At 38.9% G+C, this 14,665-nt stretch overlaps 1 protein-coding gene across 4 annotated transcripts in view; it reads left to right on the top strand.

Annotated features, from left to right (window-relative positions):
• The first annotated feature begins 3,407 nt into the window (after window positions 1–3,407).
• The window catches only part of CACNA2D1 (calcium voltage-gated channel auxiliary subunit alpha2delta 1), a 461,217-nt gene continuing 449,959 nt past the window's right edge, over window positions 3,408–14,665 (top strand). For 2 of the 4 annotated variants that reach the window (XM_037139542.2, XM_037139540.2), the window contains exon 1: window positions 3,410–3,907. In XM_037139542.2, the coding sequence (XP_036995437.2) occupies window positions 3,813–3,907 (95 nt within the window). In that variant the 5' untranslated portion in view covers window positions 3,410–3,812. Of the gene's footprint in view, window positions 3,908–14,665 lie in introns of all 4 variants that reach the window. The other 2 variants (XM_053672795.1, XM_037139541.2) reach the window with 2 other exon arrangements.

The following is a 14,665-nucleotide window of genomic DNA, read 5'->3' as shown; positions in this document are numbered from 1 at the left end:
ATACTTCTGAATCCCTTTCTTTCTTACTCCCTTCTCAAAAGGTTCCACAAGGACATAGATATTTGAAGCTTTCTGCCCGTTTTTGCTTAACCTTGGCTTTCTCTGGCACATATCTGTGCATGTATACAAGGATGATACAGCCTCAAATCACAAGCATTTTCAATTACAGCTCTTCCCATGTATCATATTTCAGAGACAGGTCACATACCCCTATCTGCATATAAACAAATGAGGCCTGTTGTCATGGTATTCTCCTTAGATTTCTTAAGATATGCCAGAAAACCTAGAAAATTAATTACTGGCTTTTAAATTATTTTGGCCAAGAGGAATTATTTTCTTTTCCAGTATTTGTATGTGTGCATTTGTAGGCGGTGGGGAGAGATATTTCAAATAGGTTACTTTGTCCATTAAGCTGAAATGTTGATGGAATTAGATTTGAGAGAAAATTCAGAAAAGCGTGCTCATAAATAATACAAATATATAATAGAATTTTATGCTACCACTACATATAATATAACCTAAGACATAAACGAGAGTAAGAGTGAACCTTTCATGGTTACTGGGTGAATACTGTTCTTTGTTGACATTAAAAAATGAAATGTATATGAACAAATTAAGTATTTACCTATGATAACAATTGAGAGCAAAAGTTACAAACCTTGAATTTGTCATAAAAGCCACTGCTGACACAGACTTGACCGGGGGTTGTGAACACACAGTGGAGTGTGTAGATGATGCCTCGTGTAATCATGCACCTGAAACCTGTATAATTTTGTTAACCAGTGCCACCCCAATGAAGTCAATAAACAAGGGGAAAAGTCACCGCTTTGCACGAACTAAATCTTCCTTAACTTTCCTCTAGAAATGATGAAATACAAACATCTGCAACTCTTCACTAGTCTTTATTTCCTTCTTAGACAATTTCCTGTTAAGGGAATGGTAGATATTGATTTCTGACTTTTTGCTCATTTATAGTCCGTAACACAAGTTTCATTATCAGCCCTTATGATTTATAAACTATTTATCTTGAACTGAAAATTTTGGTGGTTATGCAGAATTTTATTAAAACCAATGGGATGAAACCTGATATTTGTGAATTTTTCCAAAGTAACAGAGCTAAGAACGAGACAGTGCATTGTAGATGGCTATGGTTAATCCAATAGGTATAGTATGTTATGTGGATGTTTTAACTATCACACATGAGAAATAAAAGCCACATTATGAATATCTTCATTAAAAAAGTTTAGGTTGATAAAAAGCAATAAATAGCAAACCTTACAACAGAGTACTAAGCAGTGATTTAGGCTTACAGTTGATAACCAACCCTTTCAGAAAGAATTGTAGAAGTAATATCTTTCTTCAACCGCTTCGGATATTAGAGAACAGAGTGCTTCATCAGAGTGATCCAAAGAAACTGAGATATGGCTCAAAGGCCAACAACATTAATAATGAAGGCTGACTTACTTTCTCTAGAAGTTTATTATGTGTTTTTTTTTTTATCCTTTAAGCTCTTTCTCTTAAAGATATAAAACTGGAAATGATATACCTTAGTAGGAAGTCTGAGGTCATTACTGAAATAATTGACAGAACACATTATAAAAATATTTTTATGTAGTGAGGCTATTATGATACCAACATATCACGCAGGCAATAATGGGCATCTAGTTCTGCTATTTGTAATCCCCCAGGCTGGGGAAGAAAATCTGCTTTTGCAGCATTAAAAATTGGAAAAAAATGATGGATTTGACAATTTGGTTATCTAATTTTGGAGTGGAAAGCTATCTTCAGTTATATAAAATATCCTTCCTGAGCTCTCTTTCTCAATCGTATTGCATCCCACTTCATCTCTGTTTGCTGCCTCCTGCTGCCACGCTCTCTGTGCTTAGCATAAAACAAAGTTAAGTCTCGGTAGGGTGCATTTCTTCCCTCTCAGAGTAGGAAGAAGAAACAAAGAGCAATAAAGAGAGGTAGATAATATAAAAACAAGTAAGGCACCAAAAAAAGAGAGTTAAGGGGGAAGAAAACATCACTGGGCCAAGAATCCTAAAATCACACACTTAAAATTTTGCCAGTAAGTAGTATTATGTCCTCTCTGTTTTGGGATGTTGCCTTCATAGAGCTGGAATATCAATTCCGCACATTGGGTCTTTCTCCTTTCATAAGCTCCCCCTGAAACTAAAGAAGGGCTATGTATAAAATTTTTACAGCCACCTTATAATTATAGCTTTTATGCATATGCAGGATGGTCATCCTCCGCACCCCGCCCCAGCCCCCCGATCAGGGATCATGTTCTCTGCATTTCACGTCAGAAGTGCTCTAAATACGCTTAAGAATTTAAGATGTTCGAGGAAATCTTTCCACTTCTGGCGCACCAGTTTCCTCCTAAAAAAGGCCTGTGCGTTTGGAAAAGGCCTATTCCAAGACCCTTCTGTTTTTTTCTAGAAGGCCTACCACTGCTACTCCAGGGGTGGAGATGAAATTGGTTCGGCATTGCTCCTCGTTAGCTCTCCACCCCTTCCTTAATTTCTCCTCCACATTTCGGGCTCTTTTCTCACATTGCCAAAGTGAACTCACCCTGCAGCAACCTTGCCAAGGTAGGGCAGACCAGTGGCGAAAGCAGGGCGTTTGGAACCTTCTGCAAGTAGTCTCACTAGGTTGGTACAACAGCCCTTTTCGCAGCACTGTCCTTCCCGGATGGATAATTCGTCCCTCTACCCCTTTGTTCTACTGAATGGCAGGATTGGAAAGATTTTACAGCATCAGGTGCTTCTCCGACCATTCATCGGCCTGGGCCCCGAGGCTCTGTCCTCACCAGGTGAACCATACCTGGGGTGGGGCCGCTGGCGCAATTGGCACTCAGCCACTTCAGAGGCTCCAGCTTCTGGCACCGCTGGGCAAATAAATAGTGCCACCTGGTTGAGAGTCAAAAACGGTGCTTTAAAATGCAAATACAAACCCCTCCTACATTTGTTGTCAAATCACTTATTCACGATTCCCAGGCTTGCCAATGGATTCTGCGCCCGGGAAAAGAGCTCGGGGCACGCTGCCTGCATGTGCAAAAATAAACCCCGAAGACGCCAGCCAAGTAGTGGGCTGGAGCCTCTGCAGCCTGATGCCCGCTGGGCGGCTGGCTGTCCCCTGGGAGCCCGCGGGGCTGGGTCCGCTCCTCCTCCGGGCGGCGGGAGCCAGCGGGCGCCGACTTTAAGAGTTCCTTTCTGCCTTGTAAGGAGGGCTGCTCCCGGCCGGTCCCCGCCCGATTGCTCTGACGCCCAGCCCTCCCGCTGCCCACCCCCAGCCACCTCCCTCCGACTTGCGGGGAGAAGCCAGACGGAGCCTCTCGCTGCCACAAGTCTCTCCGCCTGCCATCCCCCCCCCTCCCCGTTTTCCGACATCCACCCCCACACCCCTCCCAAGAGCCGCCATCCCTCCTCCGCCCCCGCCTCCGCCTCCCTCTCCTCGGCAATCAGGGGAATAAATCAGGGAAGAAATAGAGAGGGGAAAAGAGAGAGAAGATAGTGAGAGTGCGCGGGCGCTGGAAGGCTCGCCCAGGTTGGTTTCCAAAGTCGCCCTTGATGGCGGCGGAGGCGCGGCAGCCTCGGCGCTGAGCTGCAGACACGCGCTGGAGGGTCCGCCCGCCGCCGCCCCTTCCCCGCGCCGCGCCCCCGCCCCAGCCCAGTCCGCGCCCCGGCCGGGCGCGCCGGCCCAGCAGACGTCCGCGGCCGGACGCGAGTGCTCCTTCTCGTCCCGCGGTTTCCTGCCCCGGTCCCTTCCCCGTCTGGGGAGGGAGGCGGGATTGATCTTCGATCGCGAAGATGGCTGCTGGCTGCCTGCTGGCCTTGACTCTGACACTTTTCCAATCTTTGCTGATCCGCCCCTCGTCTGAGGAGCCGTTCCCTTCGGCCATCACGTAAGTCGCCGGGCGGGGCAGGGCTAGGGGCGCCGGCGAGGCTGTTGCCGGAGCTGGGCTCGGAGTCCGTCCCCGAATCGCGGGGCTTTCCTGCCCGTGGGGGTGGGGACGGAGCCGGGCTCGGATCCGGAGAGGCCGCGCGGGAGGTGCGCGCGGCTCGCCGCTGGAAAGGGCTCCCGCCCGGCGTGTCGGAGGGGCCGGCCGCGCCGGCCGCGCGCTCCCTGGGAACGTCCGCAGTCAACTCGCCGCGCTTCGACCCCTCTTCTAAAGGAATCTCGGACGTAAAGAGTTTATAGGTACTGGGGGAAAGAAAGTTTCCCGCCAGTTAGCTGCTCTCAGCAAACCTACTCTAATAAAAAGTTGTGATTTGGTTGGGTATGTTACAAATAGGTAATTTCAGGCTTGTCAGTGTAGCCTGGACTTGTGCCGCACTTGGCCTCTGGGATGCTCTCTAATTCCTGGAGTGTCCAGACTCGGCTGGATCCCAGTTTACTGGGCGCACTTGACAGCCTTTCTGGTAAGAAGTGTCCCCACTCTCCGCGGCCCCGCGGCAGAGTACCGTCCACCCAGGGGTCTCACAGGTACGGGGAGCACGCTCTCCAACGGCCCCAACCTTTAATTTGGAGCATTTAAAGGCTGCAAGACACGCGGTTCCTGTTCTTAGAATGAACAGAACCTATTTTTTGAGGGAGGGCCTGAGCGTTACCAGAGTGTCCCGCAATTTCTTTTATTTTTAACATTTCTAAAATAACTTAAAAAAAAAAAAAACCTCGTTGCTATTCTGGAAATAGAGTGTTTAAAGGTAGCTGGGTAAGCACACGGCCAGAAGGGAATGAAAAATAATTCTCTCCTCTCTTAGGCTGAAAAAAAGATTCAAAGTCAGTGGCACATAAAAATGCATACATATTTTTAAGTGCGCTGAATAGCCAGCCTATCAGGCATTCTGGGAAAGCATTTATTTTAGTTCTTGAAGCTGCTTTAAAGCTTCTGAGAGTAGGTACCGTTAAGTGGATGAGTCACTTTAATGCATTTTACATAACAAAAACAAAGCCCAAGGTAGCCTTCCCGGTATTTAGGATGTCGGGAATTACTTGCTGTCCTCTTGTTGGCCGAGTGCTGAATACTGGAGTTTTGGGAGGATGCTAACAGTGAATCTTTACCAGTCGAAACCCTTTTGAAGCTATTTAAGACTCAGCCTAAAGCATTTTTTACATTAGGTGTCAGTGCAAGTATCTGACGGTTGCACATTCACACCCAGAGAAGGGAAGTATCTAATATTTTTGTCACTGATTTACAGTTATGTTTCTTTTTAGATAATTTTCCATAAAAATGATTGCAGATCCTTTTTTTGTTAAGAAGCAAAAGGGAAAGTGCCATCTGTAGATCTTCGTTTAATTGGCAGCATGTTCCAAGCAGATATTTCGAAACATGAGAAAAGTAAGAATGACCTTAAAGATGCTTCAAAATTTTTTACTCTTATTAAAAAATTATGCTCTTATTTATTTATTTATTTATTTATTTATTTATTTATTTATTAGCTTGGCCTATACAGCAAGACCTTAAATGGCTCACTTGCATTTTGTGTCAAATAAAGTGACTCTTTAAAAAGGAGTCTGTGTGTTCAGTTTACACAATTTTAAAGTCTTATTTTTAACTGACGGTTTATCAGTATTTCTGTCATTTGAGGGAATGCATCCTCACACCTTTGGGGGAAACTATAACTTTAAACTCCAACAAAATACCACCTTTTATTCCTGAACATACCATGCTAAAAATCTTTATTTTAAGAACAGCTGCAATAAATGATTTTCTAAAATCAAAATAACTCATTTTTTATGGTGAGATATTTACTAGAGACAAGAAAGAAAATAAATAGTGGGCAAAAATAAGAATTAGGAAACCACGGTTTCTTTTCTTTGAAAGAATTAGAAATTTATTTTTTAACAATGGGAATGTAATGTCTTCATATTATTTGAAACACTCATGAAATAAAAGCTTAACAAAAGGTTTTGTATCTCTAAGTCAGCCTCCTATAGATAATATTAACGGTATTTTTGTGAGGATTCTGCATCTTATTATTTATTTGTAAAGTTAGTAACAGCATCTTCAGAGGAGAGGAAAAATTATTGTTGACATCTGTACTTCATGTTAGATTCCTGAATAAATTTGATAAAAATCTTTAAAAATGCAGCATTATTTTCAACAAGATGTGATGCCATTTGCTTTTCTTGAAAAACAATAATTCATATGGAGTGTTGAGATCATCAGGATAAATCTCAAATTTGTGGAGGAAATATCAGGTTTATAAAAACTGTACAGAGATTATATATAGCATTCACTAAAGGCACATTATTGTGCTTCTCTATATAAATTTCTCTGGAAGTCATGAGTAAATCCTTTTGTGTTTTGACAATTTTACTTTTCCGAGGAAAGGTAATATAGGAAGTTCTGATTGTCAGAAGAGGATGCCATCAGCACACTGTAGAATTGTGCCCTTAACTGCTGTGGGACCGGAATTAGAATTAGTAATTCTGTGTGTTTTTAAAGAGTGTTTATAATACCAAGGGCTTAAGTTTTATTATAATAAAGCAAAAATATATCATTCTTAATATCTTTGATTTTTCTACTCTCTCCTTTCTCATACATTCTCCTAGCATATACTTCTGGATGAAAGTAGTAGTTAAAGTATTCTAAGTGTTAATACTAAAATAATGGGTTCCTTCAGACAAAGGAATTGATATGGTGCTTTGCTAGGTTAGGTTTTTCTTGAGGAAATGACTGTCTCAATAAAGTGTGAAACATAAATATGCCATATGGTAGCAACCACCTAATGCATATTGGTTTATATGTAAATGAAAAACACATAATTTTCATGTTATAGTATACACATATTATATTGGTAGTTTAAAATATATTTTCAAAAATGGAGCTCTCACTTGTTCTAGAAATAATTTCTTGACGCACATGTGAAAACATTTCTATTTTAAAACTTAGAGTAATATGTATGCTAGCCAGGATTCTAATGTTAATTTAAACCTGTCTCTCTTAATTGTAGAATCCATTTACAAATCCAGTTTTTTTAAACATTGTAGTTATAACCACTCTTCATGTGAAACTTTTATCAGTCATATCAAAATGCCACTTAAGCAGGTATAATTGGCCGAGAGAACATTGATATATGGAGAACACTGGGGTAATGGGATAAATATATTTGTAAGAATATACATGACATAAATATAACATCTTAAAAAAGAATAGCACTCAAGTTTTAATATTTTAGATATATATCTTTTTCTGTTATCAGGCACATTTTAATTTAAAGATTGCCGAAAATAATATTTTTTATGTCATTGGAATGGATATGACATTGGATTAGACATCGTTTCTGTGTGTTAGAAGTGACCCAATCATTCTCACTTGGGCTCAGCAATTACTATTCACATACTATGTGTACAAAAATGTGTATTATGATAAAATATAAGATAAACTATTAAATATAAAATAAAACCTTAAAACTCTGAATATTAATACATCATTATATTAGATCTTTAATTTGTTCTCATCAGCTTAAGAACATGATGTTTATTATTCCACAGGTGCATGTTTAAAATATGCAACAGTAGATCTATTTTCCCACATAAGTAGTCATGGGATATAAAATTTATTACTGTTTATACATAGGTATACATGTTGCTCTGTGGATTGGAATTTGAATGAGCATTAGGTCAATGGCTATGGATATAAACCCCAAACAAATTTTGGAAATATACAAAATTCTGAGCTGATTATGGTTTATAACAAGTAGGTAAAATGTGCCTTTATTTTTATGGCTTTCACTAATTTAAATTTACTAACTATATATAAAACCAGAATTTAAAGCAAGTTGTTTACTTTGAAAAAAATAAAACATTTAGTACTGTTTCTGCCAGGAAACCTTACTGTATAGACACCTTTCTGTTATTTCTCTAGTGTTGACAAAAATAGCATAATAAAACACTTTCCCTTATAGGGTTTACACATGGTAAGGTTTTGCAAAAACGTAAATGACACGTGCAAATTATATATTCAAATTTAGTATTTATATTTAAAGGTATATATTCATAAGAAATAGCAAAGCATTTAGGAATTTTAAAATAACTTTAAAATTGCACACATAATAACCTCTGTTATCTGATGTGTTCTTTAGAGTGTCATTGCACAAAGCACATACACAGAAGGTTCTTTGCCATGATTTTCAGTATACATGTCTATTTCCAAGTAAGTAGTCTGTTCTTCTGCATTCACCTCTTGTTTTCTTTCATGTGTGTTCAAACTGTTTTAAACTAGAGATTTAAATGGTTAAAGTAAAATATATTTTAGGCAAATTGCCAATTTGTTGATTCCCTTCAGTGTCTTACATATATGGGCATAATCAGTTCTGGCATAAGCATGCTTAACTAGAATTTTGCAAAGAAATCAGAATTTGTTTCAGTATTTTTAAGAAGTAATATTTTACTGTGTTGAAAGTGACAACCTTTCATCATTTGTAACAAAAGAGCTGTCTGTTGTAGTATTTCAAAAAGCATGTAAGCTGCTCACTGTGGGGCAAGTACTCTGCTGTGTTTCATCCACTCCACCTTCACATAAGGCTGTTGGTGTGCACCAGGCACCGTATCAAACTGTGTCAGCCAGTCCTTTTCATGGACTGTCTGTGTAATACAACTGCTCCTGCGCCTTTCGTACAGTTGCTTTCCAGTAAACTAACTTAGAGCTACACTGAGCTAGGCGACCATGTAGCTAACATGATTCATTTTTTCTCCTGTGTGCACAAGAAGATGAAAATAACCGGCTGTGTCATATTGTTTACAGAGTTGAAAGAAAGAGGGTATCGACTTCAGTGTCAGTTGAGGGAAAAACATAGCACTTTGTCAAAAATACTGTATTTAAATTCTTTTCTTCGAGGGTCTAAAATACAAATATATCATAATTAGATAAATTGTCCAGTTTATATTTTTATAGTATTCTATTTAATAATAATTTATGTGTGTGCAAATATATGCAGGTTGGGGCAAAAGTATGTTCACAGTTGTTCATATGGAGAATAATACAATAAGTGATAAATAATAATACAAGAATAAACTGTTTTGCATACTCAAAACTGTAAACCTACTTTTGCCCCACATAATACTACATATTTATGTGTGTGCACACATGTTATTTTTAAAAACTTCAAGTGGTTTCTCAGGGTAGAAAAGACCCTCAGTAAGGTAAGTATATTAACACATACATGCTCACGCTTTAAGATCTCTGCCAATCCACACCTGCTTTTAGGGATTAAATGTCATTCAAAATATTTTTATAATAGTAGCATTTGGAATAACTTGTAAAGAAAATCAAATGAGATATTGTTTATGAAAACAACTTGAATGTGCTCAGGTCATAGAGTGATGGATTATTAACATAATTGATGATTAACAATACAACTGTGATTCTAAAGATAGTTCTGCCATCTTTTAACAAGTATGAGAAAGAAACTATTGCACATGGAATATTGGGGACCTATAAAAGGTCTTTGCATGCTAAGCAATGTTATTTCTGCCACTTAGATATGGGATACTTTGAAATTTGTAAGAATACTTGGCATTGTGATATTTTTGTAATGAAAGAGAAATGTACCCACTGTTTTAACATTTTATTTGTAAAATATAAACTTCTAGGTTTCTTTTCCATGTAGGCATTCATATTTTGTACTATTTTAATACATATGAATAAACTACTATTAGCAATCTAAAAAATAAGTCAAATGATTATTGCTCCTTTAAAATTTGCCATTTGTACAGATTCTAACAAGATTATAAACAAGGGAAAGATTGACATTGTGGCCTCAACAAACTGGTGCACTTTTACAGTTAATTTCAATAATTCAGATCAGGCTGTTATATATGAAGCAATATTTAAAGTTCTATTTGAATATGAGTGTGGGATATTTCTGGCTAAATGTTATTTTAACATTTGCTTCTACTGATTTTTTTTTTACCATATGCTTCTGCTGGAATAAAAAAATTAGAATATATTTTAAATTCTGTATCATATATGAAGAAACTACTTAAACTAGACATGATGGCAATGGAAAATAATGTTGCCCATTTTAAATGCTTCAGATTTAGGGATAATCTTATTGTTAATTTGAAGTTCTTTTTTCTGAGTAATTAAAAATTTATCGTGATGGTCTCCTGGCTAATTATGAATTCTTTTAGTTAAATAACTAATTGCTAGATCTCTCTTTCTTATGAACACATATTTAATATTAATTACAATTTATTATTTGCATACAATATTAGGTCACATGGGGAATTTTTGGTTTGTTTTCTTCCAAGTAACCTGAGACCAGACCTCAGTTCCGGATCCTCCTTGCTGGATTCTTCTCTCCCTGTTTTAGGGCCCTTCCTTTCACCACTGGACATTTCTCTCTGTGGGAAATTGTTGATGTATTTTGGTGCACAGATAGGTTTGTAATACATAACCGGAATGCTCAGCAACATTGTCAAATGACAAAACTGACATTTGTTCACATACTGTGGGGATAATTAGGGAAAAGAGGAGAGAGCTAATAAAATAATTCTCTGTATAAGGTGCCTACTGTCAGACTAGGTAAAGGGATGGGTAGACGTTAATGGTGTCTTGTTTTGAGGATTTAAGGAAGACTGGCTCAGTAAAATAAATGGGCATAAGCAAACTGGGAAAATCTCGTTTTAAAACAGTGAGCAAGAAGGTTGTAAGTACGCTATGAGGAATGATGCATGTGTAAGTGGGGTAAAGGTATCCTTGGATTACAAAATTAAGCATGCTGAACATGGGAGGTGGTTATTTTAAAACTCCCCCCCTTTATCCCATGTGAGCTTGGTTATCCTGGAAATGCTGTTTACTGAACATAATATTCATTGTTTAGATATTCAAATATTTATATATGGAAATTCACTTTAGAAACCAAAGACAATAAAATTGTCTAGATCTCAAGAAAAGCAATTAAACATTTTATTTAAAATGCTTTTAAAAAGATTTTATTTATTTATTTTTAGAGAGGAGAAGGGGGGAGAAAGAGAGGGAGAGAAATATTAATGTGTCGTTGCCTCTTAAGTGCACCCTGCTGGGGACCTGGCCCGGGCAACCCAGGCATGTGCCCTGACTGGGTATTGAACCGTGATCCTCCCTTGGTTTGTAGGCTGGTGCTCAATCCACTGAGCCACACCAGCCAGGGCAAACATTTTATTTTTAATAAAACCCTGGGGAAGTGGTTTATGGGATAAGAAGTGTTAGTGTAACACTTTCTTCAAAGCTTAAGTGCTAATAATAAAAAAAAATCTGTTAGTAAATTTTTTTCCATTGTACAGGGTCTTGTAATAATGTCCCTGTTTTATTATAAAATCATAACCATGAAATTCTGTAACATAACAATATCACACTCCAGCATACCATAGGACATTTTAGGTGAAATATTCAAATTAAAACTATAAATTATTACACCCATATTATTGCCCTACCAACCACACTCAAGCAAGCCTTACTTCTGCCGGACCCTGTATTATAAGAAATGGAAATAACTTGTAGGTGCATAAGCTTCTGTAGATTCTATTGAAGATTAAAGTAGACTTTGAAGTATATAATGCATCATATTTAAAAAATAATTTTAATTTATGTTGTCTCTTTTAATATTTCCTGCTTTATATACTTTAACATCAAATTCAATTTAATTCAATGATTAATGCAATTATTATTATGCAGTACAACTTATACAGTGCACTGAACTCCATTCTGAGAATCCAAACTGAAAAAGACAGTCCCAAAGGAAGGAAGACATTCTCAATTCCAGGCTGACTGAAGCAATAGGACCCATCAAAACATGACCAAGTAAAAGCACGTAGTGTGCTGAGGACACGTGGTCTGTCCCATGTTAGGCCTAGGACTCCCCGGTGGAAAGAGGTGCTGATGTGACTGGCTCACTGGTTTGATCCAACAATTATCAAATTGTTGCATCCGTGCCATCTTTCTGCATGACCTGAAGGGAGACAGGCAGTGTTCACAGGAGGGGACATTTGTGGTGGCCCAGCTCCGCATACTCACATTTGGCCTTTATCCTAGGATTTTTAAATTAAAAAGAATTGTGGTTTAATCCATGTAGAAGATGGATTAAAGACCAGTATTTGAGGCAGAGGCAGTGAGAGGAGCAGTTGGTGGACCACTGCAGCGTTCCCTGAGTGGGAGATGGCCAAGGTCTAAAAGGGAACAGTGGTGATCGGGAAGCAGGAATGAAATATGATGCAGGATTAATGTGTCAGGTCCTGTGGGTTCTGGGATTTGGGGAATCAGTAGAGAAGAGCTGGACTATAAGGTCTCTAACATGTAGATCATGTTTCATTGAACTTTGTAGACTAGAGAACACAGGAGGGGTACCAAGTTGGTGGTGGGAGTGTAGGTAATAGGCTCACTGTTGGACATTCTGAGTTAGCAGTGTGTCTGTAGATGTTGTTAGGCCATTGGAAAATGTATATGAAGGTGCATTGGAGACAAATCCAGAGAGCATTCTTAGAAGCCAGAAAAAAGGTCCATTCATTTATTTAGCAAATATTTATTTAGTATCTGTCATGATACACGCTGTGAGTTTGCAGAGAAGAACCTTGGTTTACAGTTTCATTTTGCAGAGAGATCAGAAGAGACGAGCCCTTTAAGGAGGTCACCAGGCCATTGAGGGTATGAGCGCAGTTTCAGCAGTGTGTTGCTGACTGAAACATGGTTTCAGTGCCTTAGGAGTTGGTAGCAGCTAAGACTAATAAAGGTAGCAAGTGTAGATTGTCCTTCCAAGGATGTGGAGAAAGGGAAAGAAATGTATACTACTAAGCTTAGAGGAAGACAGTTTAAGAAATATGACAGTCTTTTGCTTTGTTTAAAAATAGGAGTTATATTACGCTGTTTGGGATTACAAATAGCAGTAGTAGAAAACCATAGGACTGTCTTGAACCAAAAGGGGAAATATATTTCAGTTTAGTGGTGTTGAATGATAAATTATGAGAGTCAAGGTCAAGGATGTGCCAACAACTGTAGAAAGGGGTGGGACTGCCACTAGGATCATCTCTTGCTGCAGCCTAGACCTTTTTTGTTTGTTTGTTTGACTCCTCATTCTTCTCTCTTCTCTGTCCATTGGTTTTATCTGCTTTCCAGCGCTCCTGGTATTGTATAGCTGGGAGGGTTTATGTTCTCTCCATCAAAGCTTTGAACTAGTTTGAGGCTAGAATTTTAGTCCAAAATGTAGCCTCCTAAAGAAATGTTGACAGTCTCCATATGGTCCAGATGGCTTGTTACACATCATTTAGTTGTGATCAGGAGATGGGATTTGGAAGGAGGACTCCAGTTGCCAGAGCGTGGGTCACTTCTCCATACCCTGGTCCAGTCTCATTCCATTGCTATAGTCCAGTTGCTATTAGCATGGGTGGAGGAAGAGGCAGTTCTTAGAAAATGGCTGCTGGGGTTGGGGGGTGTAGTGACAACAAAACAAGTGTTACCAGAGGGGAGATTGGAGGATCTTGGAGGAAGAACAAATGGCAGAGAGATGGAAGAGATGAGAGACTGTGATGGGTGGGTGAGTGTTCTGACTGGCAGGTAAGGGGAGGATCAAGAAGGAAAACAATGTCTTACAAAATAGCTTGAAATGTGAGACAGCCTTGAGAATTCAAGCAGATGGTTGGACTATAGACTAGATACCCTTTCAATTTAGTGGAGATGTTTTTGGAGGAATATTTCAAATTACATATTCCATTTTCAAGTCAGAATGGCATGATAGGTTTTCTTAGTACTAAGACTCCAGTTCACTACTCTATTCCATTTAGACACAGCAACATTTGGTCCTTTTTTTCCTTTCACTTCTTTTTTTAAGAGACATTATTATTTTGAAGGTCCATGTAGTTTTGCACAGTGTTACTAGATTTAATAAGTCTGTGTACCTGCGGTTGAAAGAAATATCAATGAAAAAGAAACAAAAAGAGGAAATGGTTCCTGTTTTGGCAATTTATCATTATTTATGTATTAATTTTTTGACAAATAGGGGAGGGCTACTCCTACACGGTATTCTCCCACCCTGTATTCATTCTTTAGCAAAAGGCAGAAATTTGATTTGGAATGGTTCCTTGTCAATAAAACAAAATGATAAATTTGATAAGATAAGAAACCACGAATAAATGGAATATTCCTGCAGAGTATGTTTCTGGTCAACCCTTAAAGAGGCGTCTCAGGTCTCCTGAAGGTCTGGAAATCACTGGCGGCTGCCATCACAGCAGTTGCCCAGGCCTCCGAGATGACCGAATGAATGGTTAGGATTACAAATGCCCGCAGATCTGTGAATCGATGTTGATCTCATTGGTACCAGTGCAGTGTGGAAAACTCACCCTTGTGGTTTGTGACAACAGGTGAGAAGAGTTAGGGTGGGCTTTGTATTTTTCCCTTTTGTGACTTTGCTCTTTTTTCTCTCTCAGGTATTCACAGTTTACTTGAGCTAATTTTGATGACTCTACCTGCAGAATGTGTGGTCACTATTACTAACAATTCTCTTTACATATTATAATATTGCTTTCTGACAATTTGGAGCCTCTTCTTAATGCCAGGCACTGTGAATTAATACTATGCATGTTTTTCTAACCCATCCAACTTCCACCTTAGTCCCCAAAGATAAGCATTATTATTTATAGATGAGGGACGTCAGAGTATGAAGAACTCTGAATTTTCTTAGGA

The sequence above is a fragment of the Artibeus jamaicensis genome, unplaced genomic scaffold, assembly GCF_021234435.1.
Source record: "Artibeus jamaicensis isolate MK-2021 breed Jamaican fruit bat unplaced genomic scaffold, CSHL_Jam_final contig_787, whole genome shotgun sequence".
Classification (NCBI taxonomy): domain Eukaryota; kingdom Metazoa; phylum Chordata; class Mammalia; order Chiroptera; family Phyllostomidae; genus Artibeus; species Artibeus jamaicensis.
This window is presented reverse-complemented; position numbering and strand designations above follow the sequence as displayed.